At 38.6% G+C, this 25,604-nt stretch overlaps 1 protein-coding gene across 1 annotated transcript; it reads left to right on the forward strand.

Moving 5' to 3' along the window:
• Positions 1–14,770: 14,770 nt before the first annotated feature.
• Positions 14,771–15,169, forward strand: LOC150085360 (protein ZBED8-like). The gene has a single exon (XM_090374541.1). The coding sequence runs from the start codon at positions 14,771–14,773 to the stop codon at positions 15,167–15,169; it is 399 nt and encodes a 132-aa protein (XP_090230667.1).
• The last annotated feature ends 10,435 nt before the right edge of the window (positions 15,170–25,604 follow it).

Here is a 25,604-nt window from a genome sequence, read left to right on the forward strand (position 1 = left end):
CTATTATTACAACAAGCTACTTTATCACTTTGACTTGCAACCAGATGCAAATTACCACTGCACTAGCCTACGAAGCTGTTCGGCTTTTTATACTGTGAGTTATGCGGCATGGTCCATTATGGATGGGGTAGTGAATTCATTGGTCACTGAGTATTCATACGCCTCATGTTTACAAAGATATTATTTTTTTTATAAGCATAAGATTTTAACTAGAACTTTACTTATGAAAAATTGGAAAAAGATTGTCCAATATTCAAATATTGAATATTGGACAATCCAATGAATTATTTTTGCTTGTCTCTTTTTTAATATTTTAAAGTTAACAATATTTTTAGTTAATATCGACCAATTATACAAAACATAGCCTTTTGTGTGAAATTAATTTCTCTTAACAGGATGAATGTTTATCTGTTTATAGCTGTCGTTTAGGTTTTTCATCATTGCTAGATGTCACTTGGATGACTCTAATCTATGAAAAAATATATGTATTTATAAAAGTTTTAATGATTACACATTTATACTGATATATACGGAATTTTTTGTTTTTTTAGTACATCACTACTAAAAAGATACATTAATATGTAGCTCTATACTCTGTTATGTATATTGTTAAAATTTAATAAAAATGCGTCTTATCAGAGCATAGTACGAATAGCATGTTATCTTATACACTATCATTGGAAAATTGTAGTGTGTGGCCGTTGAAAATAAAATAAAATCGCAATAATCATTAAGAATAAGAACGATTTTACATGGTTAGAACCAATGAATAAAAGAATATTAGTCTTCAGAATTACTGCTTTCGATATCATTCTAATAATAGAGAACAATCATTCTTTCTTTACAAACTTATAAGTTTTTAATGTAGTCGAGGAGTGCTTTTCCTGTATAGCATGCGTGGCCAGCTAATTATCATTAATCATTTTGCAGAAATTTAATACCGGAAATGCATCGATTTATTAAGAAACACATTAGGGTTTTCCTTTATAGTTGTGGAGGAGGGGAGTATAATGAGTTAGTTTACACTTCTTATGTTTCTAATCTAATTACATTAACTTTCGTAATGCAATTTTCTTATGACGCAGGGAAGCAGCTTTCTTGTTAAAATATTATTATTATTATTAAAATCTGCTTTGTTACCGTATTGGTTCACCCTTGAATAGTTGCAGGCCAGAGGGGTGTGCACTATCCACAGATCAAATAACAAAAGTCACACATTACATAAAGTGTGCATAAACACAAATTTCAAATTTACAAACAGATCAAATTACAAAAGTATATATACAGAACATTAATAATGCAATAATACATAACCAATATGCATAGCCATGTGCAATGTTGATACTATTATGCAGTCTAGTTTATAATGAAACAATATATATAGATCTATATAAAATTTTTCAACTTTCATGGAGGAGAGACTCATTTTGAACTATGGGAGCAGCAGGGCAGAAGGAGCTGATTAGGCCATATAGGGCGGCTTGACGGTAGGTTTCTTCAAGCATCCGGCGGCTGTAAGAGCCATCATTGACCAAACTATCAGAGTTTATTTCAAAGATGTTGAAGAACTGGAGGGTATAATATAAATAACAGACATTCATAATAAGGTACATTTCATTTTTTCATTTCATTTGAGTGAGCTTCCATCTCAGTTGCCACCCGGATTTTCATCCATATGCAACCAATTCTGATTTAGTATATCAGTCTCAACCTTAGTTGTAAAAATCAATATATAAAGACCAAATGGTCAACTCAAATCAAACAAACAAAATAACATTAATCGACCATTCAGCCTTGTGGTGGGGATGGGCAATCACACCTCTCACCACAAGTTACCGTCCCCGCCACGAGGAGGTAGGTCACTACTACCATCCGGGCATCGCCCTTCAGCGACTATAAGCCAGCTTAACAAATCTTAAAAAAGAACAAAAGAATTCATAATTATCAAAAATATACATCAAATTAACTTCAGTGAGAGCCAGTGTCCCAAAGTTCAACCTCGCTCTTAAATCCTCATATAGAGGACAATATAGCAAGATATGAAGGCCAGTCTCAGTCTCTCCACACTCACAGAACTCCGTAAGGGTCAACCCCAAACGAAACAGCCTTGACCTCAAGCCATGCCCCGTAACGACGGCAGCAGCTGCAAACCCAAATTGGAGCCAGGAGCGTCGCTCCCTACTCACTATATGGACCAAGGGCATAAAGGTATACAAATGACGACCTTTCTCAGAGTTTGTCCATTGGAATTGCCATATGGTACTCAACTCATCATTGATTCGCCCCCGTTCTGCTGTTATATCAGGGAAACCAGCCAACCGCCTCATCGGGCACGACCGGACGCCAAAAATCACTCTGGTAATCCCCCGCTTAAGGGCATACCGTAAAGCAAACTGTGCCACAACCAACTCCGCAGGCATCTTCCCTGCAAGGACGCACAAGGCATCTGTGGAAACAGTTCTGCAAGCCCTGGTTATACCTAAGAGAGCAAACCTCTGTGCCGAAGACAAGATTCTACGAACATGAGAATGTTCTATATACCCTCCCCAAGCCCCAGCAGCGTAAGTCAGAATCGGAATAAAGATGTTATCATAAAGTAAGTGTAGGGAACCACCCTTTATACCCCATTCAACACGCGTAACTCGCTGGAGCTTGGCATATAATCGTTTCACCTTATCTCGGACAAAGGCAGCATGAGCTACCATAGAAAGTCGCTCTCCCAGGACAACACCCAGGTACCTGGTCTTATTAACCACTCTAAGCGAGAAATCACCACAACGACACAAAGGAGGTCGAGTTCCACTGAGGCGTCCCCTCAGAAGCACTGCTACAGATTTCTCTGCAGAGACCTACAGCTTATGCTGAGCAGACCAATTCAACAATTGGCCTAGAGAAGCAGCTATACGCTCCTCAAGCATCCGGCGGGACTCTCCACACACCAAGATGACTAAATCATCAGCATAAGCTATTCTGATCGTACCTTCCACAGCTTGCATTTGTAGAAACTCATCGAGAACCCAATTCCAGAGAGTCGGCCCCAGAACCGAACCCTGTGGGCATCCTCTATAAACTCTTCTCTCACACTTCATGAAAGGAGTACAAATGAGCACATATCTCTCTCGGAGATAGTCCTCAAGAAGACGGTATAAATTTCCTGGACAGAGGGACACCCTAGCCCTGCGTAGGACACTGCCCCACCACAGAGCATCAAATGCCCCCCTAAAGTCCATGAACAAGCCCAGGACATATCGACCAGGCAGCTCATTGACGCCTTTAATCAAATTGTAAATGGCATCCTCAGCAGAGGAACCAGCCTTAAAACCGTACTGATTGTTAGCCACCAGCCCCTGACCAGCATAATGAACCATCAGCCGACCAAGAACACGCCGCTCCAACAACTTTCCGATAACTGACAAAAGAGCTATCGGGCGATATGAACGAGGCTCATCCACAGGCTTCTCAGGACTCTTGAGAATAACCCTCAAATTAGCCGTCTTCCATACTGCCGGAAATACTCCTTCACGAAGACAAGTGTTGAAAAGGTCTAGGTACATCAGGACTCGCCTGACACGTTTTCCTCACCACAGCGGTGTCAATATTGTCCAGTCCCGGAGCACGACCTTCTCTAGTCTGCTGTAAAGCTAACTAGAGCTCAGCGGGAACAAAAGGAGGCTCGCTCCCACTAGTAACATAATCTAAATTCTCCCGAACAATCTGACTCTGCAGCAAATTATCCGGAGAATCTTCAACTAAAATTGAATTGATCAAGCAGGAGACAGAGTCAGCCCATCCCAAAGTCACTCTGTCCATCGCCACGAACGTGGACATAATTTCACCACCACAGATTTTATCGGTGACTATTTTATACACAGAAGACCAAGGATCAGCCGACCCCCTCTCCTGCACATAATTTCTCCAAGAAGCCCGTTTTAATAACATAATCTTATTCTTATATTCATTCCTTTTAATCTGATACTGCAACCGCAACTCAAATGATTCTTGAGAGTAACACCTCCTCTCATATTGATGCTGCTTACGCGCATGTTGAAGATCTTTCCGCATACGCGTAAGTTCTGGTGTCCACCAAGGTACCGATCTTTGCGGCCTTCTCTTTTTCGCAAACACTGTTTACATAGGTCCTGCAATACACTAGTTAATTTCCAGGCTTTCTCTGACGCAGTCAGATCATGCCACATCTCTAATTGATCAATTTTGGAATTCCATAGAGTGAGAAACCTGATCCAGTTTACACCACTCATAGAATATCTACCAACATCACTCCAGTGCCTCATTGGCTCCACTGTAGTAATATCAAATGTGATCACTCTGTGATCACTAGTTGTGAGACAATCCCGCACTCTCCAATTTTTAACCATCCTCACGATGGATCTAGAACAAATAGTGACATCAATAAAGGACTCACCAATTACAGAGGAAAAAGTTGGCAGTTGTTCTGAATCATTAATCACCTCCATGTCAGTAGTAGCCAAAAACTCTTTCAGCTCTATACCTCTGTCATCAGAGCTCTGGCCACCCCATAGAGTGTAAAGTGAAGTGTAAAGTGTATTGATGTCTAACGGCACCAGGGATTTCTCCCATCTCCGCGTTGCTTTCATTGTAGGTGTACCAGTTCACTGGGAAGGCCAGAGATTTAAAAGTGTGTGGATTTTGTATATGTGTAATGTTGTGTATCGTTGTTCATCTGGCCGTTTAGCCGCTGGACCCCTACTGAGGCCCAACGTTGTCCACACTTGGCCTCGTGGAGGCAGACCAGGTACACAGAATGAAATTTTACTCTGGCAGGCCCTGCCACCTAGTTTCCTGAGATTTCAGTGGCTAAGGCCAAAAAAAAAAAAAAACTCGGTAGGGGTGAGCGCTGGAATTAGAAAAGCCAATTGAGGTGTATGCGATTTAATTTGGACGAAGTTAAGTTTTTGCAGTTTGTGTGGGGTTATACGCTGGCGTATTAGGCAGAGTAGGGGGGGAGACTGAAGGCTGGGGGGAAAAGACAGAAGTATGGGGACGATAGAGAAGACGACCCCAGGATTTTCAGTGAGGCAGGCCCAAGCCCCACCAGGAGAAGAATCAGGGTTGGCAGAGGTGGGAGGAGACAAGACTGTCTCCTCCTCCCCACCAGGGGAAAGGGAGTAAAGGTACCAGGCAAGGGAGCCCGGTACTGATCGCCACAGGCATTGACAGTTGTGAGCACGTGCGGGTCCAAGCGATCTGAACCGGATCTTCTTTGGTGTTCTTTTTCAATGTGGGAGTCAGATCCCAGTCGCAGGGTCATACATGAATCAAGTCCTGTGTCAGGTTGTCTCTGGTTCAGACGTAGGTCTTCCTGGTTGTCAGTTCTCTCGTGAACAAGGCTAAATGATGGTCATGTTCGTGGGTTATTTGGTACAGTTTTCTTGTGTATTCCGGTTTTCTCTAGTCCTGGTTTTGGGATTCATCATCAGCTTCTGGGTGCTGTGCATGGTGGTTTGCTATAAGTGCTCGCCTTCTAGCAAAGAGTTTCTGTGCAAAAATGGTAAGGGCTTTGTATTCTTGTTCCGAGTCGAGAAGATGCTGTTCCATGTTCTGCGGGAAGTAGGTGATAGCAGTGGTGAGCCTGCATCGCAGGTCCTCATACTGGTCGCAGTCATACATGAGATGTTGCCATGTCTCCTCGTGGCCACAGAGGCAACGGGGATCCTCAGTGATTCGGAAGCTAGATAGTTTTGCATTAAATGGCCCGTGCCCCGTGAGCAGAAAGGTGACGTGGAGTCCTGGTTGAAACCAACTCGGGGGTTTTGGAAAGACTCTGTTAACGCTAGGGGGGAACTTCTTGGTGATTTCACCTTTAGTGGATTCTGTCCACCGATCCTGCCATTCCTGTCGGAGGTGGTCGAGAAGTCTGGTTTTTTCAAGTTTCCTGTTGTTGGCGAGATCCAACGTGAAGTTCAGGATAGTGCATGGTATTTCTTTTGCAATATTATATGTCAGGGCGCATCTGATGATTTCCAAGTCCAGCGGGAGGACTCCGGCCAGAATCTGGAGTGCGTGCGTGCTGACTGTGGAGACAGCTCGTGTGATTATCAGAATTATTGACCGCTGGATGCTGTCCAAGGTTCTTCTATTTACCACTGTGGTTACCTTTTTGTACCAAACTGGTGAAGCATATGTGATGACCGGGATGAAGGTAGATTTGTAGTAGAGGGACAGGGTCCGCTTGTTTAGCCCCCAGTCCCTCCTGGTCACTCTTGCAACCAATGCAGAATATTTTCGTATCTTTTGTTTAATGTACTTTAGATGGGGCTGAAAAGACAGATTTTTGTCAATGATGATTCCGAGATATTTGATTTCTGTAGCAAGTTTAATTGTGGTGCCTTGGATTTTCACTTGCGGTGGTCTGGCAAGGTCGAGTCTGCCCTTCAGGAGTACCGAGCAGGTCTTACTTGGAGAAATCCGCAGGCAATGGATTGTAGCCCAGTTTTGCAAAATTCCTATCGCGTGGTTGGCTTTTTCTTCGATCTGCGCTCGTCAGTTAGCAGCAACAGTTATTATCAAATCATCGGCGAAAGCCTGGGCGCCGACTTCGCCAATATCAAGGGCCAGGAATTCATCTAAAATCATATTTCATAACAGGGGTCCTAGGACAGAGCCCTGCGGGCACCCCCTGTGGATTTGTCTAGTTAGCTTCCTATACGGTGCATGTACTTCGATCGTTCTCTGTGTTAGGTAACTCCTGATTGTGTTATACAGGTTTAGGGGCACTCCAGCCCGCCTAAGTCTCGCGAGGACGCTCGGCCACCAGATGGCGTCAAACGCCCCCGCGAAGTCAATACTGATAACTAGAAAATATTTGGTAGTACAGGCTTCTACTTTATCCAGCAGTGTCTTGAGAGCTTCGATCGTGGATAGGCCAGGTTTGAATCCAAATTGCATTGTGTTTGTTAGGTTTGCCCCTTCGTAATAGTGGAGTAGCCTCTTGTGCAGCATTCTCTCGAATAGTTTGCTTACAACTGGGAGTAGGGCGATCGGACGGTAAGACTCTGGTTTTTCTGGCTGCTTTGATGGATTTTTCAATTTAAGTTTGATGTTGGCAATTTTCCAGTCATTAGGAAAGGTTCCTTCTTTGAGGCAGGTGTTATATAGCGTGAGTAACAGATCCGGGGTGTATTCCACCGTTTTCTTCACAATTTCCGGTTCAATTAGGTCTGAGCCAGGGCATTTTTTACTTCTGATTTGCATGGCGGCCGCATGCAGCTCATCCACAGTGAAGGGTGTTTCTTGTTGGTCAGTGAAGTATGAGTCATTTTCTTGACAGATCCGCAGTTGTTCTGGGAGGGTAGGAGTTACCTGTTCCAGGAAGATGGTGTTTAGGATATTGGTCACTGAGTCATCCCACGTAGTGGTCAGGGTACCCAGCGGGGTCATTGTTGCTTCTGCGACTTCTCCTCTGGAGTGTCTGTTAGTGGCTACTTTATAAACAACTCCCCAGGGGTTAGCGTTCCCTGCTGTGGAAACAAGATTTTCCCAGGTTTTGCGCTTGGTGTCCTTTATTAATTTTGTGTATCGATTCCTTGCGTCTTTATACCTATCCCTCATGGCCGCGACCTCAGCAACCGGCCAAGATCGCCGGGCCCGTTGGAAGTCCTTTCGTCGTCTCATTACTTCATTTCTCAGGTTTTCAATGTCGGGGGTCCACCAGGGCATGGCGCCTGGCTTTGGGATTTTCCTTTTCATTGCCTGTTCGCTAGCTTTTATGATGATTTCAGTTACTTTTCTTTGCAGGTCATTTGCCTCTCTGGGTCGGCTCGCAGTCTGGTAGTGCTCCCTAACCTCAGCAGTGAGTTTTTCCTTGAGGTTTCCCAATTTGCCTTATTAACTGCGAAGCGGTTTAGTGATGTTTTTGTCATCGGGGTTCTACTGAGTTGGTTCTGTATCTGGTATGTAATCACTCTGTGGTCGGAAGTTGTCCAGGAGTCTTGGACCGTCCAGTGTTTAATATATCGGGCGACGTTCGCAGTTGCGAGTGATACATCTATTGTGGCCTCCCACAGAGTGTTACAGAAAGTTGGCAGCTGGTGTGGCAAGTTGAGGATCTCAAATGTAGTGTTTGCCAGGTGATCTTCCAGGATCTGGCCATTTCTCGTGGCTCTCCTGTCTGGCATCATGCTGTGCCAGGCCGGGGAGCGGCAGTTTACATCTGCCCCTATGATGATCCTCTGATTAGGCAATGTGTCCAAGAGGGTCTGAAGATATCTAGTTGCGAGGGTTATTTCCTCCCCTGGCCTGCAGTACAGGGACACCACAAAGAAAGCGCCCAATGGGGAGATAATATGGGCACAAGCAGCCCAGGCCGTGCATAGTTGAGATATTCGCGTTACTGTAATGGCTGGGTTTCGGATAATAATGGCTGCCCAGGGGGTATCTTCTTCAGTTTGGACGATCTTGTAATTGGCTGGATAACCTCGTACTTTTTTAACATGCGTGTACTTTTTTAACTTTTAACTTTTTTAACATGATCAGTATGTCTGTGTTTTCCTCGTCGGCTTTCTTTCGAAGTTGCTCGACCACTGCTCGAGCTCGTTGTGCATTGACTTGCATGATTTTTAGCAGAGCTGTATTGTAGTGCTTAGGCCTAGTCCCCATAATTTATTCTTTGTTGGTAAAGACTCTTTGTTTTGAGATAGCTAGGGCATTTGGGGTCTCTGATTGAGTGGTTATGCTCCAGTCTGAGTGCTTTGCAGTTTACGCAGGTCGGTGGTTTAGCCCTGTTCGGACAGTTGTTATAGTCATGCCCTTTTTCTGAGCAGTGGCCACAGGTGGCAGCAACCTGGGTGCATGTATGGGAGGTGTGGCCATACCGACAGCACCTATAGCATTTGGGCACGGCCACGCGCTCCTGGAAGCGATGACACTCCCCATTCTATGTAGATCCTGGATTGATATTTCAGTGTTTGCCAGGCGGCCGGCGCAATCTCTACAACCCAGTTTTTGTTAGTCCCGGTCTTCGATTTCGTTGAGTACTTCGGCTGTACCACAGCCTGAGGTTCCTGATCTGGCAGTGCTCCTGACAGGTTCCTATAGAAGGGTTCCTACAGGTTCCTACAGGTTCCTTACCCCATAGAGTAGATCCAGCATTAGAATCCATACCAACAATTAAATGAACTGATCCAAGTGTACTTACAACCTGCTCAAGATATCTTATAAACACCGCCATAAATTCCGATGGTCTACAATACAAGGACACAAAATACACTCGACCAAATCCCCCTATAACCTCCACACATACACCATATGACGTAATCAAAGTAGACACAACAGTTACTGTGGGTCAGCTATTATTATTGCCGCACAGGGAGATCTGGGAGCAGCCACAATTCTGTATCTTGATGGATAACAAACCACCTTATCTCTAAGCACATAAGGTTCTTGAAGTAACACTAGATCAGCTCGTTCCTCCTCTATAACTCGTGTCAACTGCGAGGCCACACTAATCGCTCTCTGACCATTAAACTGAATTATGGAGTAACTATTCTTACTCTCCATAATCTATTCTGCGTTTCAAAATATCTAAAGCCCTTGCGTATTCTGGGCATATCTTATCAACAGCAGAATGGTCAGAGGGAAGTTTCCTCCTCCAGCAGTTAACACATTTCGGAGAGTCCTCCCGCTTGTCACAACTTCTAAAGGAGTGCCCCCTCTCCGAACAGTGACCACAGAACGACTCACCTTTACAATGTTTAGCAACATGGCCGAAAGCCATGCACTTATAACACTGCGTGGGAACAATAAGATCCCTCACCCTATGGACACTCCAATCCACAAAAATTCTTTCCCGGGCGATCAGAACTCGCCTGATCAAGCCCGAAGTTTCAATAATAAAATTATAGCCAGTTTTACCTCTGGCTTTATTTTTAGTCACTACAGCTGTCTCACTACGAAACTGCTCCTCCGAAACCTCAGATCCACTAAGATTACGGGTCCAAATCTCCTGCAGGAGATGTTCTTGATTGACCTCCTGATCTAAGTCAAAAATAACAAGTTTCGGTTTGATCTTCAAAGATTTTTCCACTACCAATCCTAGTTCACCAAGCCGGGAGCACTCTTTGATCTTACGAATGTCTTGTTTTGTGGCCGCCTCCAGGGCAACTCGACGATCCCGAATAGGTCTCACACCTATCACTTTCGTGTCACTCAAAGCCGGACGGATAGTCTTCAGGAGCTCCGACTTCACGTCTTCACTGGTCCTGAATTTCTCCGTTGTAGCCTTAATGATCACAGTCTTTGTCGCTACTCTCTGTTCGGTAAAAGCCTTTACCGCATCAGAATATGTTCTTTCAGCTGATAGTCCACCAGCAGTCCTCTCTCTTTCAATAAAGCCTTCAGCACAGCATTATCTACTAGAGTTCTTTGAACCACCTCTTCGAGGTGGTCCCAAAGCGTTAACATCTCATCTAACGCCGTTATCGGCACCTTATGCCTCAAAACTAAAGTTCGTAAGCTTTGCCTCGCTTGCTTGAGGTCCTCAAACCCATCACGGGGAGTACACGCTTGACTTTTATCCTGAGTACCCACTTCCTCAGCTATTTCCTTTTCTTTAGCCTGAGAGCGCAAGGATCTTGTGACACGAGATTCACTCACATCTTCTTCATCCTGCACCTTTTTCTTAACCTTATGTTTTCGCTTTTTCTTAGGGACAACTCCCTCACTAGGCCCAGCAGTTTCTATCTGTTCTTCCTGAAGCTGAGATTTCATCATAAGTTCTTTCCGCTGTATAAAGTCACTTAATTCTTCATCACTATCACTATCAGAATCCCCACTATGGGGATCTGAAACTATTTTCTTTGAAGCCATAAAGATCAAACAAAACAAATGAAAACAACAATATAACTATATTAAACCTAAATTAATACTAAGACTAATCACTAAATGATATGAAAGCTCAAACAAGATTTAAACCAAAAGACAAAAAAACCAAAAACACGGAATTTTGAAATAAACCTAAAAAAGCTCACTCTGCCAGCTGGGGAACCCCCCAGCTGCCCGGCCCAGACCACTTGGAGGTGGAGCTTCTTCAGAACAAATTGAATAGCAGGGAAAAAGCAAGAAATAGTCGATTAAACAACCACAAAAAACACTCTAATCACCTTGCAAAAAACCAACTGCTATCAATAAACGCTCTGGCACCTGGGCCAATGAGGTCATAATAAGGTACAATATCAGATAACAGATATTCATAATCTAAATAACAGATATTCATAATCTAATACTAAGGCTGTTTGCTGAACAGGTGAAATCATATGTGACCTTCATTAAAAAGTCAGCCACAACGGAACTAGTTCTTTAAGTTTATATAAATTTTTATTCGTTTTAACTTAGTAAATAGTTCATGTTGGGGGCCCCCATAATAAATTGTCCATTCGCTGTAAAGCAGGGTTTCTTAACCTGGGGCTCGCGAGCACCATTGTGCTCTTTAAAAAATAAATTTTGCTCTTGACCGGTCCTAAAATGGATGCTGGGGAGCACTTTTGCTTAAGCTAAAAAATTTATATATAAATCTTTGTATTTAAAAAAAATGTGCCTTCCGTTTTGCAACTTTCTGCGATATTCTACAAAAATTCATGCCAATCTTCGCTAGAAAATCCTTTTTTTCACATAGGCGCCTCCGTAGCCAGGTGGGAAGGAGCAGTAGTGCGTAGCACACGCTCCCTGATTGGACGGGGTTCGAGCCCGTCACCACCAAATACGGAGGATGCGGAAAGGTCAGGGAATGACAACCGCATATCTCGGAGCAATATGGCCTTAGTTGCTAATGCTCCTAAAAACCAAATAACAAACCTTTTTTTCACCCGATGCCTCAAATTCTAAAAAATAGCGTAGGATCGTATAATAATGTCGCAGAATTCGGTAGTCTACAATGGACACAAAACTCGACTTCAACAGAAAACATGCAAGCAACCGCCAGATATATTTACCTTCGTCCTATCAAGAACCTCTGTAAATGTGCTTATTAATTAAGCCTACATGATAGGCTCGTAATAATAAAAAAATGTAGTTTTCCAGCATTCTTGGAAAGAAAAATCTCCAGCATTCTTGGAAAGAAAAACGAAAACGGCTTTGTAAGTTGTTTTTCCTCCACTGCATTCATGACGTATTCATAATGTGAACTTGATAGTTAAAAAGCACTGTTATCGATATTTCTCTTGGAAATATTCAATTTTATTAATACCGTCAAAGTTTTTGACTTCAACCACCAGTCAAATATTGACCGATAAATGATAATAGATGTTTTTTTAAAGTAGTCACATTATGAGCAATTTTCGGTACAAAATATCCAATTGTAGTTAGAATACTTGTCTCGCATGGCTCTGGTTGCAATAATCTTGTTATAAAATGACGTTTAATTTGTTAAATTCGTAAAACGAACAACTGGTACTTTGGCGCTGAAATAGTCAATTTCTTTTTACAAAGACAAAATTTGGAGCCCTTTTAAATTGCTTTTGTTGATTTTGGTAAGTTAACTAAATATTTCTTTAGTGAATATGTGGAAAAGTTTTGCAAATTTATAAAGTTTTACAAAAGTATTCTTAAAAATAAAACTTAAAGATACTTTAAAATTTAAAGATAATTTTGCCTATCATATGTATTAATTTAACCACCAGGTCAATGTTATACACACATAAATTTTAACATTGACTACACATTTTTTTAGACTAATATTTCTATTTTTCTATCAAACTGTCATTTTTCTATTGATCGGTCAAGTTAAAATCATTAGGGGTTAAAGTTAGCCTCATATGATTTTAGTTTTGACCATTCAGTTTTTTTTTTAATAGCTCAAAAGAAACTGAACGAAGGCAGTCAAAAACACGGGCAATCAAATCAGTTTTATAGCCCATAAAATTTATGCTTTCTTTTAGTGATTGGAGGAAAATTATATATTTCGCGACGTTTTAATCTCAAAAACGGTCAAAGTTTGACACTTTGACGGTATTCTTAAAATTTTTTCTTATTAATTGTTGTTAATTTGACATTTATTTAGTAAGAAAAATTTTTACAAAATACTTCGTCGAGAGTACAATTATTGTTGCCGAGGATACTGCTTCATGTGATCTCAGTTTCTGGTTTTAACAGGTTTCGCTCAGTTGCGCTGCTGTAATGGGTACCGTATATATGTAGTGCTGACTTTAAAGGCGAGGAATGTGTTATAGTAAGAAATCTTTTAATTTTGTATGCGAATGCTTAAATGTATTTTCTTTTAACAGATTTAACTAAAGTTACTAAACCCTTTCAAAATGGATAAGTTTTTAAAAATAAACCGAAACGAACATGGTGAGGAAAAAAAAAAAAGATCCGTTAACACTACCTTTGCAGTCGTCTGATTTTGGACCTACGCGTTTCAAATGCAAAGAAACAAAAAAATTAAAGTATGCATTTCAACCCTCTTGGGAATATGATTTCTTTGATTATTTGGTAATAGATAATAGTAGTGGAACTGCTGGCTATCGGAAGTCGAATTGTGAACAACATTACCAAAAATGCCACAGGAATTTTCATGAAGCCTTTCCCAAATTTAGTGATATTAAAAAAGCTAAACCTCAAGAAGTAAAAAACATAAACTTGAAAGACCGAGAAATATTTTAAATTTAGGTCAAGCTAATAGTAGTAAAGTGTTAGCGAATGAAGTTTCAATTATTTTATCAAATATAATTGCAAAGAATTCACTACCTTACACTAGTGGTGAAATTATAAAAAAACTGTGTAGTGTCATCATGAGAAATGCTTGCTAGCGTCTTACCAGAAAAACAGAAAGCTGCCTTGATTAGCTCCGCCAAAAATATTCCTTTTGAGTAATGATGCAGTTTCTAATCGTTCATAAAATGCAATATTCAGATGCAATATTCAATGAATTATTAGGTAGAATCGAAAGTTGTGTATTTTTTTATATATAAAGTGACCAAATCCTAGGTATTCCAATGCGAGACAATCGGGGGGGGGGGGGGGTTCAATCCCAGAAACAATATACACATTTTTTTTTAAAAATTTTTATATAAAAAATATTCACATACAAAATATAAATTAAATACGTATACTTCTTTGAACTAAACTTACAAAATAAAATATCACACTTCTTAAAAAAAAAAAAAACATATACAGCCTATATATATTTCCCTCCCCCACAGAAATGCTGAAATTTCGTAAACGGTGCCCCTCGTGGTAAGCTACGACGATCAGAAGATTGCGTGAAGGATGTGAATTGAGAAAAATAGTTATAATTAGAAGGGGGGGGAACACTTATTGGAAGGGTCATGTTTTTAATCGTTTTTCATTTTTGTTTAGTGAAAAAAGGTTAGATTTTTTTATGTGAAATAATAATCAAAATACATACTTCTTTTAACAATAAAAACAAGAGAAATTAAATAATATAATTAAATATATTTTTCCGCTAAGTGAATTTTTCTTAATAATTCTTCCTTATTTGCTATTTCTTCGTAAAATTCTTCACAAGAATTAGCAAAGTTGCACTTAACTTGTAGTATTGCTTTCATCGTTTCTACGGTCAGTTGTGTTCTTGTTGACGTCCACAGCTTATTTACTACTGAAAAAAACTCTTTCCTTTGTACCATTGGTTCCCGGCAAAACATAATGCAAATTATTTTCATTGTTAGCCATTAAGTATGGAGGCTACATATCCAGTCCGAGACATTTTTCGGGTCAGTTTGCAATGCGGGGCAAACGACTGAAATCCAGGACTGTCCCGCATAATCCGGGAGGATGTATGGTCACTTTAGGCATATCACAACTCATGTGCTTTGTTCGTTTGATTCAACATGATGGAAGCTGGGAAGAAGATTTTTTGGCTATTTTTACGCTTACTGGTCATACAACTGGAAAAGATGCATTTATGAAATTCGTCACAGTGCACAAAATTGATCTGAGTAAACTTGTATCAATTGTTACCGATGGTGCGCCTTCCATGATAGGTAAAAACAAAGGCCTTATTGCTTATCTTAATAGAAATGAAAGGATACCTGATTTTGTGCATTATCACTGTTTGATTCATATTGAGGCATTGTGTTCACGAATGAAAGATCAAAAAGAAATTATAGGATCTCACGAAGTCATTGTTAAAGTCATCAACCATTTTATTGCTGAATCCCTAATAAGCGACTTCTAAAAATATTTTTGGAAGATCTTCAAGCACTGCATTCTGATCTTATTAGTTATACAGAGATTCTTTTTCTCTGTCGTGGAAATTAGGTGTTTGAAGTAAAAGCTTTTCTAATAGAACGCAATAAAAAAAAAAAACCTAATGAAATTTTTACTGAAGATTTCAAGATTACACTTTCATTCATGGTTGACATCTTCAGCCATTTAAATGAGTTAAATTTGAGGATACAGAGAAAAGATAAATGTGTGGTAGTTTTATACGAGGAGATTATTGCATTTGAGAAAAAAACTTCAAGTGTTTCAGAATCAATTTTAAAAGGAAATTTGCTTCATATTCGTACTCTTAAAAATGTCTGGAGGAAACTTCTGGGGAGTGTCCATCGTTTGTACTCCAAACTCAATTCCAAGAAAGATTTGAATACTTGAAAGGGTACCTCCAAAATTTTAATTAACGATAAATTTACAGAAATTTTGAAATCAGTATCTTGGAACAAATTTTCAATCAAAATGAAGTAGCAGCTGCCGAGTTAGAACTTGTTGATATGCAGTTGTCTTTAGCTCTGAAATGTCCTTTCCAATACAAAACTATTTTAAAATTCTGTGGTTCTTCCGACTGAAAAAAATTTCTTTTATTACAAAAAGAAGTGTTCAAAGTACTTTCTATGTTTGGATCAACATACACATGTGAAAGTGCTTTTTCATTAATGAACAATATCAAAAAAAAAAAAAAAGACAAGATTGGTTGACATCACATTTGGAAGAAAATTTTCGATTATCTCTTTATAATGGAAAAATTGATTTCAAAGATTTGGCATCATCTCTTTAAAGTCAAGGTTCACTGATAAGGTTATAAACATTAGCGCCCAAAATTTTTTATTCAGAAATAAAATCCTTGTATGCGTAATACGGCTAAATAATTAATTAAAAAATGCGTTTTTAATCTTTAAGCAAAAAAAATTATATTTTAATATATGGTGCTCGCACGTATTGTAAGCTGCAAAATCTTGCTCGCTTAAAACAAAGGTTAAGAACCCCTGCTGTAGAATATGAATGCATATACCGTAATTTCATACTGTAAACCAGGTGGGCAACTTTTTTCGTCAGCGGGCCGAATGAAATTTTCGTATCATGATGCGGGCCGGAATAGATTGAACGATTTAATAAAAAAAAATCAGAACCTAAAAAATGTTATATTACTTGAATTACCAAATTATTAATGTATTTTTTAAAAAAAATATATGAATGTCCAATTATCATTGAAAATGCGGCATTCGGCATCAATTTTTCTGTTTTTTTTAATTGGCTCATTTTATGGGCTATAAATTATATTAAATTAAAAATTGTAATAATTAGAAAAGGCATAAAACATAAAATATCTCGCACCAATATTATTTTTTTCAATAAGAAGTCAAACCCAAAGGAACTTCGTTCGATCGATGCTACAATAATAATTAGGAAATAACTCTTTGACGCTGCGTAGAATCACTTGGTTACTGTTGTACTGGCCGCGATTCCCGATTGAACCGAATTAAGCCGAACGTTTACGGCGAGTCTACACTCGCCGTAAAATCAGGTATGGATTTTCTATATTTATGCATTTACCGAGGGGCCCGGATTCAACATCGTCGCGGGCCGGATGTGGCCCGCGGGTCGGCTGTTGCCCACCCCTGCTGTAAACGATAGCGAAACCCACAAAAATGAGGTGGTGGTAGAACGTTTAAATTATATCTATTGATTGTTATTTTTAGTAAATAATACAGGGGATTACCTTGATATCTTTATAGGAAGGCTTCTATCCAACTCTCCTAGTCCATCACGTAAACTAATTAAATTACGATAACATTATTGGACTACATTTTAATGTGTTCTATGTCGATAGCTACGACACGGACTTAATACCCCGGAATCACCGTTGAGCCCCCAACCCAACCCCAAAACTATCAACCGTGACACAACTATCAGTATCGGAAAACATTATGTCAGATTTAATCATAGTAGAAAGAACAAATAAATAAGAAATACGTGAATACAGATTTCTTCCTCAAGTTTGACGGAAACTTTTCGATACTTCATGTTCACAGGACGGAATGAAACTGAATGAAACAGGAGGAAGAAATCGGTCTTCACGTATTTCTTATTTATTTGTTCTTTCTACTATGAGTAAATTTGACATAATGTTTTCCTATACTGATGGTTGCGTTATGGTTGATAGTTTTGGGGTTGGGTTGAGGCCTCAACGGTGATTCCGGGTTATTAAGTCGGTGTCGTAGCTATTGATATAGAACACATTAAAGTGTAGTCTATTAATTTTATTGAAATTTAATTAATTTATGTGATGGACTAGGAGAGTTGGATAGAAGCCTTCCTATAAAGAGATCAAGGTAATCCCTGTATTATTTACTAAAAGTAACAAAGAATATATTTGTATATATATATATATATATATATATATATATATATATATATAAATTCTTTATTGCTGATAGTACAGAACATGTACTAGAGAGACAATAATACTCATCACGGCGACATGGCCAGGAGTTTTACATTATAAATGAGATTAATTGGAAAAAAAAAAAAAAAAACTTACCGTTACATGGGAAATTATGAGTTACACAAAATTAAACATAAAATTATCTTCTTTAATTATTATAGAAGATAATAATTATGAATATAGAAGATATTGAGCAGAGAATAGCTCTTATTGTACTAAGTTGATTGTTATATCTAATTTATTCTAAAATGGCGTGCAAAATATTTCATTTCAGTTTGAAAAACTTCAGTTTCTTTTGAAATTCTTATGATTATTTGGAGAATTTAGGTTAGTGTAGGAATACGATTTTCAGTTGCGCAGATATTTACTCAGAAATGGAAAAACAAAAGTTCTTTCTTACATTGAAATAAATAATGATAATTTTTGACAAAGAAAACAAACTTGTTTAATTTTGATTCATACATTGCATACATTGATTTAGTAAAGTAGAGATATTTTTTTATTATAAATATATTGAATATTTATATTGTAATCACTTTAGTTCACTGGACAGGCCATGATACGCAGTACGGAAACTGAAATAAAATTTCAATTATATTTGACTTTGCGAGTTGAACAAAGTGGACATTTTTGATTAATATCCACTTTGTTTATTTTTCACCTTTTTTTCAAATCTAAATAATGTTTCAGGCTATATCAACGATGTAGGACAGTATATTTTCTCTCCTATTTATTTTTTACATCCAGAATTTCTTTCGTAAACTAAGGGCTTATCAGACATCATGGTATCTGACGTCAGTTAGAGGTTTCAACAGCATGATTTTATATGAGTGGTTAACGTTTCAGTCTAAGAAAACGATGCCGTTTTATTTACCAGTTAGTTGAAATTTATAATAGATATAATGTTATTTATTCATCTTATGGCAGTGCTAAACGCCAGCTTCACTTTAAACATGTACCTTATCTAGAGAGTATGCTAGGTCATCGTCTGATTTTACACCCTGTCCTCGTTTTTATCCTGCACAACCCTTTCGGCAGACAGGTAAACGAAGAAAGTTAGGCCACCCACAAACTAACCAGTACGTCTAGTTGAACCTTCATTAACATATTGTTCTTTTTTCTTCCTACTAATACCAGTCAATATCCGAGTGAAAATTTTCCTGGCGCTCTCTTTTTAGCTTACCATTTGTTTTTGTCGGGGTCAGCTGGCACGACCACCCTGTCTGCTTACTAAAAGCAAGACCTTCGCCGCCCGTGTGGTCGACATTGCAGCCCCAGGCAAGGGAAAACACTTTTACGAAGAAATATGTTACATTGTCGCCTTCACTGTCCGGGCCCAGCTGCTAGGTTGATAGTCCGGTCTATAGCCCTGCTTCAGCCAGTTTGGAAATTTTCTTGCTGCTTTGGCACTAAGTTTTTCTGAGAAACTGTCTGCCTTAACTAATTAGGCCTCGACAGACTTAAAATCATTCTTAGCGCAAAGACCCTTTTCATAATAAAATATTTCTGTTAACAACGGATAATATTAAAATCACTAGGCTATTTTAACTATATTTAGCTTTCCAGTAAATTTAGAATTAATTAGAAATTCTGCATGTGGCATTTATTAGTTTTTATTCGCTGGAATAAAATAAACATTTATATTGCTTCTTAAATATGTGAAAGAGATGGAATGCTAAATCAAAAATGCGGGCCATAGCAGGAAGACAGGAGTTGCGCTTAAAATTAGGAAATTGTTGTCATTAGCAAACTTATGTTAGTTATTTGAAAATCATTCGTTTAAACAAAATAGTTAGATGAATCGGAAGACTATAAAGTATTTAGGGGCAAAGGCCTCATGCTACGAGGTAGAATGACTAACATGTAGATTAGTGCCAATGCATCATTTTAACATAGCTATCTACCAAAGTAGTTGAATTAATTAATTAAATTGGCATTGTTTTGGTTATATCTCATATTGTGACTGCCTTCACAAAGAGTTTCCATGGTATTGTACTACCTCGAATAAATAACACTTCACCAGTGGAGAAGACTATTGTTATTTATTCTCGGCGGATACCACCACCCAGACGGCACCGTTTCAAAGCTTGTTGGCTTCTCTTCGGTGGGTGGGTGACAACCCAGTTATACGTCATAACTGGGTTGTCACTATTGCAACACCAGGGTACCTGCCGGTGGGTGGGTGACAACCCAGTTATACTTCATAACTGGGTTGTCACTATTGCAACACCAGGGTACGTACCCACCCACCGAAGAGAAGCCAACAAGCTTTGAAACGGTGCCGTTGGGTGGTGGTATCCGCCGAGAATAAATAACAATAGTCTTCTCCACTGGTGAAGTGTTATTTATTCGAGGTAGTACAATACCATGGCAACTCGTTGTGAAGGCAGTCACAATCTGAGATATAACCAAAACGATGCCAATTTAATTAATTAAATTAATTAATTCAACTACTTTGGTAGATAGCTATGTTAAAATGATGCATTTGCACTAACCTACATGAATAGGAAGCTAATAATTTTCTTATATTTAACTTAGTTTATCAATAATATGAAACTGAAATCAAACGGTCGAGAAAACTTGTAAATATAATGCAGCAAATATCCTATATATTTTCTGCATTAAGCCTCTCCTCTGCCATTCAAACCGGCCTCCGCAGCCGAGTGGTCAGGAGCGGGAGTGCAATAACACACGCTCTATGAGTAGACCGGGATTCAAGCCCCTGAGTACTAAATACGGTCGATCTGCCAACCCACACTGGACCAGCGTGGCAGATTATGGTCCATTTCCCTCAGCATGAATTGTTGAGGAGGCTTTCATCCTGCAGCGGGTTGATAATGGCTGCAGTTTACTTGTATTTCAAAGGTTTTTCAACACACACAGTCTTTATTGCAACTGTAGTTAGAAATTAATAACAAAAACGATTTTTGTAATGTATTCGTCACGGCAATCGCCCTTAATGCTATAGCAATTTAACGATTTGTTACTTCTTTGTCGGGACAGGGTTTCGAATCCTGTCTTTGACTGGAAGAATTTCTAAAGGTCTCTTCGATCCAGGCTAAGTTTGCTAGCTGATTTCAAGAAGATGGAAAAGACCTTTTCCTCATGAGAGTTCATACTCCTTTCTTTCTTTCTTTCAGCTTGCACAGCATTCGAAACAGCCTTCGAACTGATTTTTCTCGGATATAACACGCTCATAGTCACCAATAAGTTCCCGTGGACTGGGGACTACTTTATTTGTGTCCTGTAAGTCCCAATGGGCTTATTGATCATAGGTTCGTTAAGACTTGCATTCGGTATTCCTCCGTATAGGTCTACCACACTGTGTGCAGTTCAACCTCTGTTTGGCTGGCCAGAAGAGGTTGAACTACAAAAATAGGTAAAAATAATAGGATCGTATAGCTTTACATCTAACCGTAGCTGACCTTATAATTTTCTGATCATAAAATTAAGATAATACATACAGTTATAGCTTAAAAGTATCTTTCCATATTAAGAAAAGCTATAAGGCATCTGAATAAATTTGCATTTATATCTACTGACATCAAAAAAGCATGGAAAATGAATAAAACGAATTTAAGAAATTAATTTAAAAGTAATTGAAATCCCTTGATAAAAATCTAAAAAAATAGTTTTGTTATGAAGGCTTTACAGTATTGTCAAGTGTAATTATTTTTATAAGACTTTTATAAGATTAGGCATTGTGTATGAATGTCCCGATGACCCAGTGATTATAACTGTGTCATTCGATTACAGTGCCTGTTATGTGGAATTACATACATTTTAAATAAATAGCGAACATTTTATTTGTTTTTTTTATTATTTAAAGTATCGAGCAATTTTTAGAGAAAGGCCTCTACAGTATTTTTTTTTTTTTTTTTTTTTTTTTTTTTTAGCATTTGCCAATTGTGACTTGGGAACGCTTACTTCCTCAATACCTCAAGGCATTTTAGTATTAGTAATGGCCGCATGGAGCAAGAAAGCCTATGGCTTATGCTGAACCAGCCAAAAAAAAAAAAAAAAAAAAAACCTGAATAAAACAATGATAAAAAAAACTAATAATTAATAAAAGAAAAGGAAATTAAACCTATCACCTATGAGTTTCCCCTCACCCGAAGGTACTATTCAGATGACCTTTGAATTTCCCCAAACTGTCAGCCTCTACCACCCACGTAGGCAACTTATTCCAGTAATTTATAACTCGCTGGCTAAAATAAAACTTCCTGCAGTCCAATCTAAACATCTTCCCCCGTAACTTGAATTTATGTCCCCTAGTTATAGCATCATTTATAGTCTTGAAAATTTCGTCCTCATTCATTTTACTGATGCCTCTCAGAGCCTTAAACACCTCAATCAAATCTCTTCTAAGGTGTCTAGTTTCCAAACTCTGCAACCCACATGTTCGAAGTCTTTTTCATAAGGATGCCCTTTTGCCGATCTCGCCAGGCGAGTTACCCGTCTTTGCACCCTTTCAAGAAGCTCGATGTCTTTCTTTAGGTGCGGTCTCCATACTTGAACAGAGTATTCCAAATGTGGTCTGACAAAATCTTTATATAATGGGATTATCACGTCCCTATCTCTACTTGCAAAAGTTCGATAGATGTATTGTGTGACCGTATCGTAATACCCAAGTCCCTTTCCTCTAGTACTGGATTTAGTTGAACTCCACCAAGTGAATAAGTTATTTGGGGATTACTGTTTCCCAGGTGTTATACCTTACACTTTGTTGGATTAAAGCATAGCTGCCATTTTTCTGACCATTCCTGAATAGATCTAGATAGACTCTAGGTCTCTCTGAAGAAGCTCAGCTTGACCGTGATCATTAACTACTGTACCAATTTTAAAATCATCTGCAAATTTAGACATCACGCCCTCTATCCCTTCATCAGTGTTGTTTATGAAAATTAAAAACAACAGTGGTCCTAATGCTGATCCTTGGGGACCCCCACTTCTTATATCAACCCAATATGAGGAATAGCCATTTATCACAACTCTCTGCCTCCTGCCCTGAAGCCATCCTGCTATCCATCTAAGGATTTTCCCAGTGATTCCAACCTGTTCCAGCTTATAAAGCAACCGCTCATATGGAACTGAGTCAAAAGCTTTGCTGAAATCTAAATAAACAATGTCGAAATTATTCCCTAAATCCAGCTCATAAGTGACCCTTTCAAATTAGCGAACCAGATTTGTTAAACATTATTTTCCCTTTACAAAATCATGCTGAGTATCCTTGAGATTTTCAATTCTATCCAAATGATTCTGAATTCCACCCTTGATCATTGCCTCCATGATTTTCTCCACCACTGAAATCAGACTGACAGGTCTATAATTTCCCGCTTCACTATGAGAACCAGAGTCCAGTGATGCACGCATAATTAGCCTTAATGGTTCAATGCATTCACTTGCCGCCTCCCTAAAATTATAGGGTATATTCCATCAACTCCAGGAGCCTTACTGGAGCCTGTAGGCTCGAAAGTTGCTTCATTAAATAATCTTGCGAAATTTCAATATCCTTAATTACACATTTTTCAACTTCGCTCCTACAATTTCCCATTGCCACAAAAGGTTTTTCTTCTGTAAATATCGATGCAAAATAACTGTTGAGTTCATCTGCAACGGCAGCTAGTCTATTTAATACTATCCCATTTCTCTTACGTAAAGGTCCGATCTGTTTCGTCCTGCTCTTCTTAGCATTTATACATGTGAAGAATTCCTTATCCCCCCTCTTTGCTCTATTTTCTAGGCAGTTTATTTCTCATAAACTGCCTGGAAATAAACTGCCTGTCGAACCTTTTCTGTGGCTCTATTACAGATCATCTTGTCGCTGTTATAGGCTTCAGTACTTTTTATTGCTCTGTAACTTTTCCATGCCACCTTTTTCTGCTCAAGTAATATGGCAACTTCACTATTCACCAACTTGTAACCCTCCTCGTGGAGTATTTTTTTAATGGCAAATACGCATTCCCCCATTTGACCCATATGAAAAATTTTCGTAAAATTTTATACTGTATTTAGATCTTTTAGAAAGTTGTTCGAGCAAATAGAAATCCGGAAATTATTATTCTGTATCGGTGCGCATGTAGACTCGACACCGAATAGGTGGATTTTCCTTGTTCATATGTCAGTCCCCCATGTAAAAACTCACTCTTAGATTAAAGTGACCAGATCCTTAGCATTCCAATGCGGGACAACTAGGTGGGGGATTTTACAACCCCCCAGAAACAATATATATATATTTAAAAATTTTTTTTTAATATATAAAAATATTCACATACAAAAAAATGACTTATTTGAACTAAACTTATAAAATAAAATATCACTTCTTTAAAAAAAAAAAATATATATATATATATATATATATATATATACAGGAAGACCTCGCATAACGTGGGTTCCATTAACTCGAATTTCAGTTAACGCTATTTGAAAAATTATACCACTTTTCACTTTACACGATGCAAATTTCCAGTTAACGCTATCTTTTTTTTTTTTTTTTATGCGATAGTTGAAAAAGATTTGAATCGCGCGTTAAGCCTACCGCGAGTAGTACGGTCAATAAACAAATATTTGCCTGCTGCCCGCCTCGGTGTGTTCCATCGGAAGAAGACGTGTTATTTGTTTGTCTTCTGCTAATAAAGTCAATGCACACTTGCATAAAAATTCAAATTTTTAAATGAGCCAGATGAAAATGTTACCGCGAAGGAGATAACGGTAAAAGAATTAGATGAAATCTTTCGTATCGCATAGAACCTCAAACAAAAGATTTGAGGTTGTCTGCGATATTTATTTCGCCAGGACCCAGAGAAGATTGTTGTCGGCTATCGGAAATTGATTGATGAAAAGAGAAAGTCAACACTTCAAATATTTCCGCAACAGTCATTTCTTCATTGTGTATTTTATGTCAGAGGTTCCCAAACTTTCTCGGTTCACGGCGCTCTCAGTGTCTCAGTAATTTTTTCAAGGCGCACTCAGACCAAAAGAAATACCTAACAGTTCCGCTTAGTAGTTAGGTCCAAACAACTTAATAAGAAATGTTGAAACTGTGAACTACCTCGAGCTAGTAGTTCGGGCGGTGTCAGATCGATGTCGAGTATCACTGTGTTTACCTCGAAAATTTAAAATATTCCGCGGCGCGCAGTTTGGGAACCGCTGTTTTATGCAATAAACATTTAATTCCATAATTATTTTCATTATCTTTTACCTTGTATACAGTTAAAAAGTTATTTAAAAGGTATTTTTAAGATTCTTTATGGACATTCCAGAAGGTCAAGGACCAATTATAATTTTTCCTATTAGTTATTATATTCGATTAACACTTTTCCGTTTTGCGCGATGCGTTCGCGGGACGAATTAATCGCGTTAATCGAGGCCCTCCTGTATTTTTTTTTTCTCGCAAAAAGGCTGAAATTCAGTATACGGCACCCCTCGTGAAAAATAATTGTAATTGGAAGGAAAAAAAAAACACTTATTAGAGGAGTCATGTTTTTAATCGATTTTCATTTTTGTTTAGTGAAAAAATTTTAGGTTTTTTTTTTGAGAAAATACATTAATTACATTTATTAATATTTTATTATTAAAATATAAATTAAATTAAATATTTTATTATTAAATAATAATAATAATACATCGGCCGTCGTAGCCGAGTGGTGAAGTGCGTGGGTGCATAAGTACATGTGCCTTGAGTAACCCGGGTGCAAGCCCGTGACTGCTGAATGCGGTGCTGTTCCTTGTATTCTCTCTACTTTGTGAACTCCTCTGCCCGTGTGGTCGTCCCGGAGTATAAACAGAAAATTTATTTATTCTTTGAACAGTAAAAACAAGAGAAATTAATAATAAATTTATTTTTCTGCTGAGTTAATTTTTCTTAATTCTTTCTTATTTGCTCTTTCTTCTTAAAATTCTTCACAGGAATTAGAAAATTGCACCTAACTTGTAGTATTGCTTTCAG

Source organism: Mastigoproctus giganteus, chromosome 5 (genome assembly GCF_048544385.1).
Source record: "Mastigoproctus giganteus isolate SK-2022 chromosome 5, ASM4854438v1, whole genome shotgun sequence".
NCBI lineage: Eukaryota > Metazoa > Arthropoda > Arachnida > Uropygi > Thelyphonidae > Mastigoproctus > Mastigoproctus giganteus.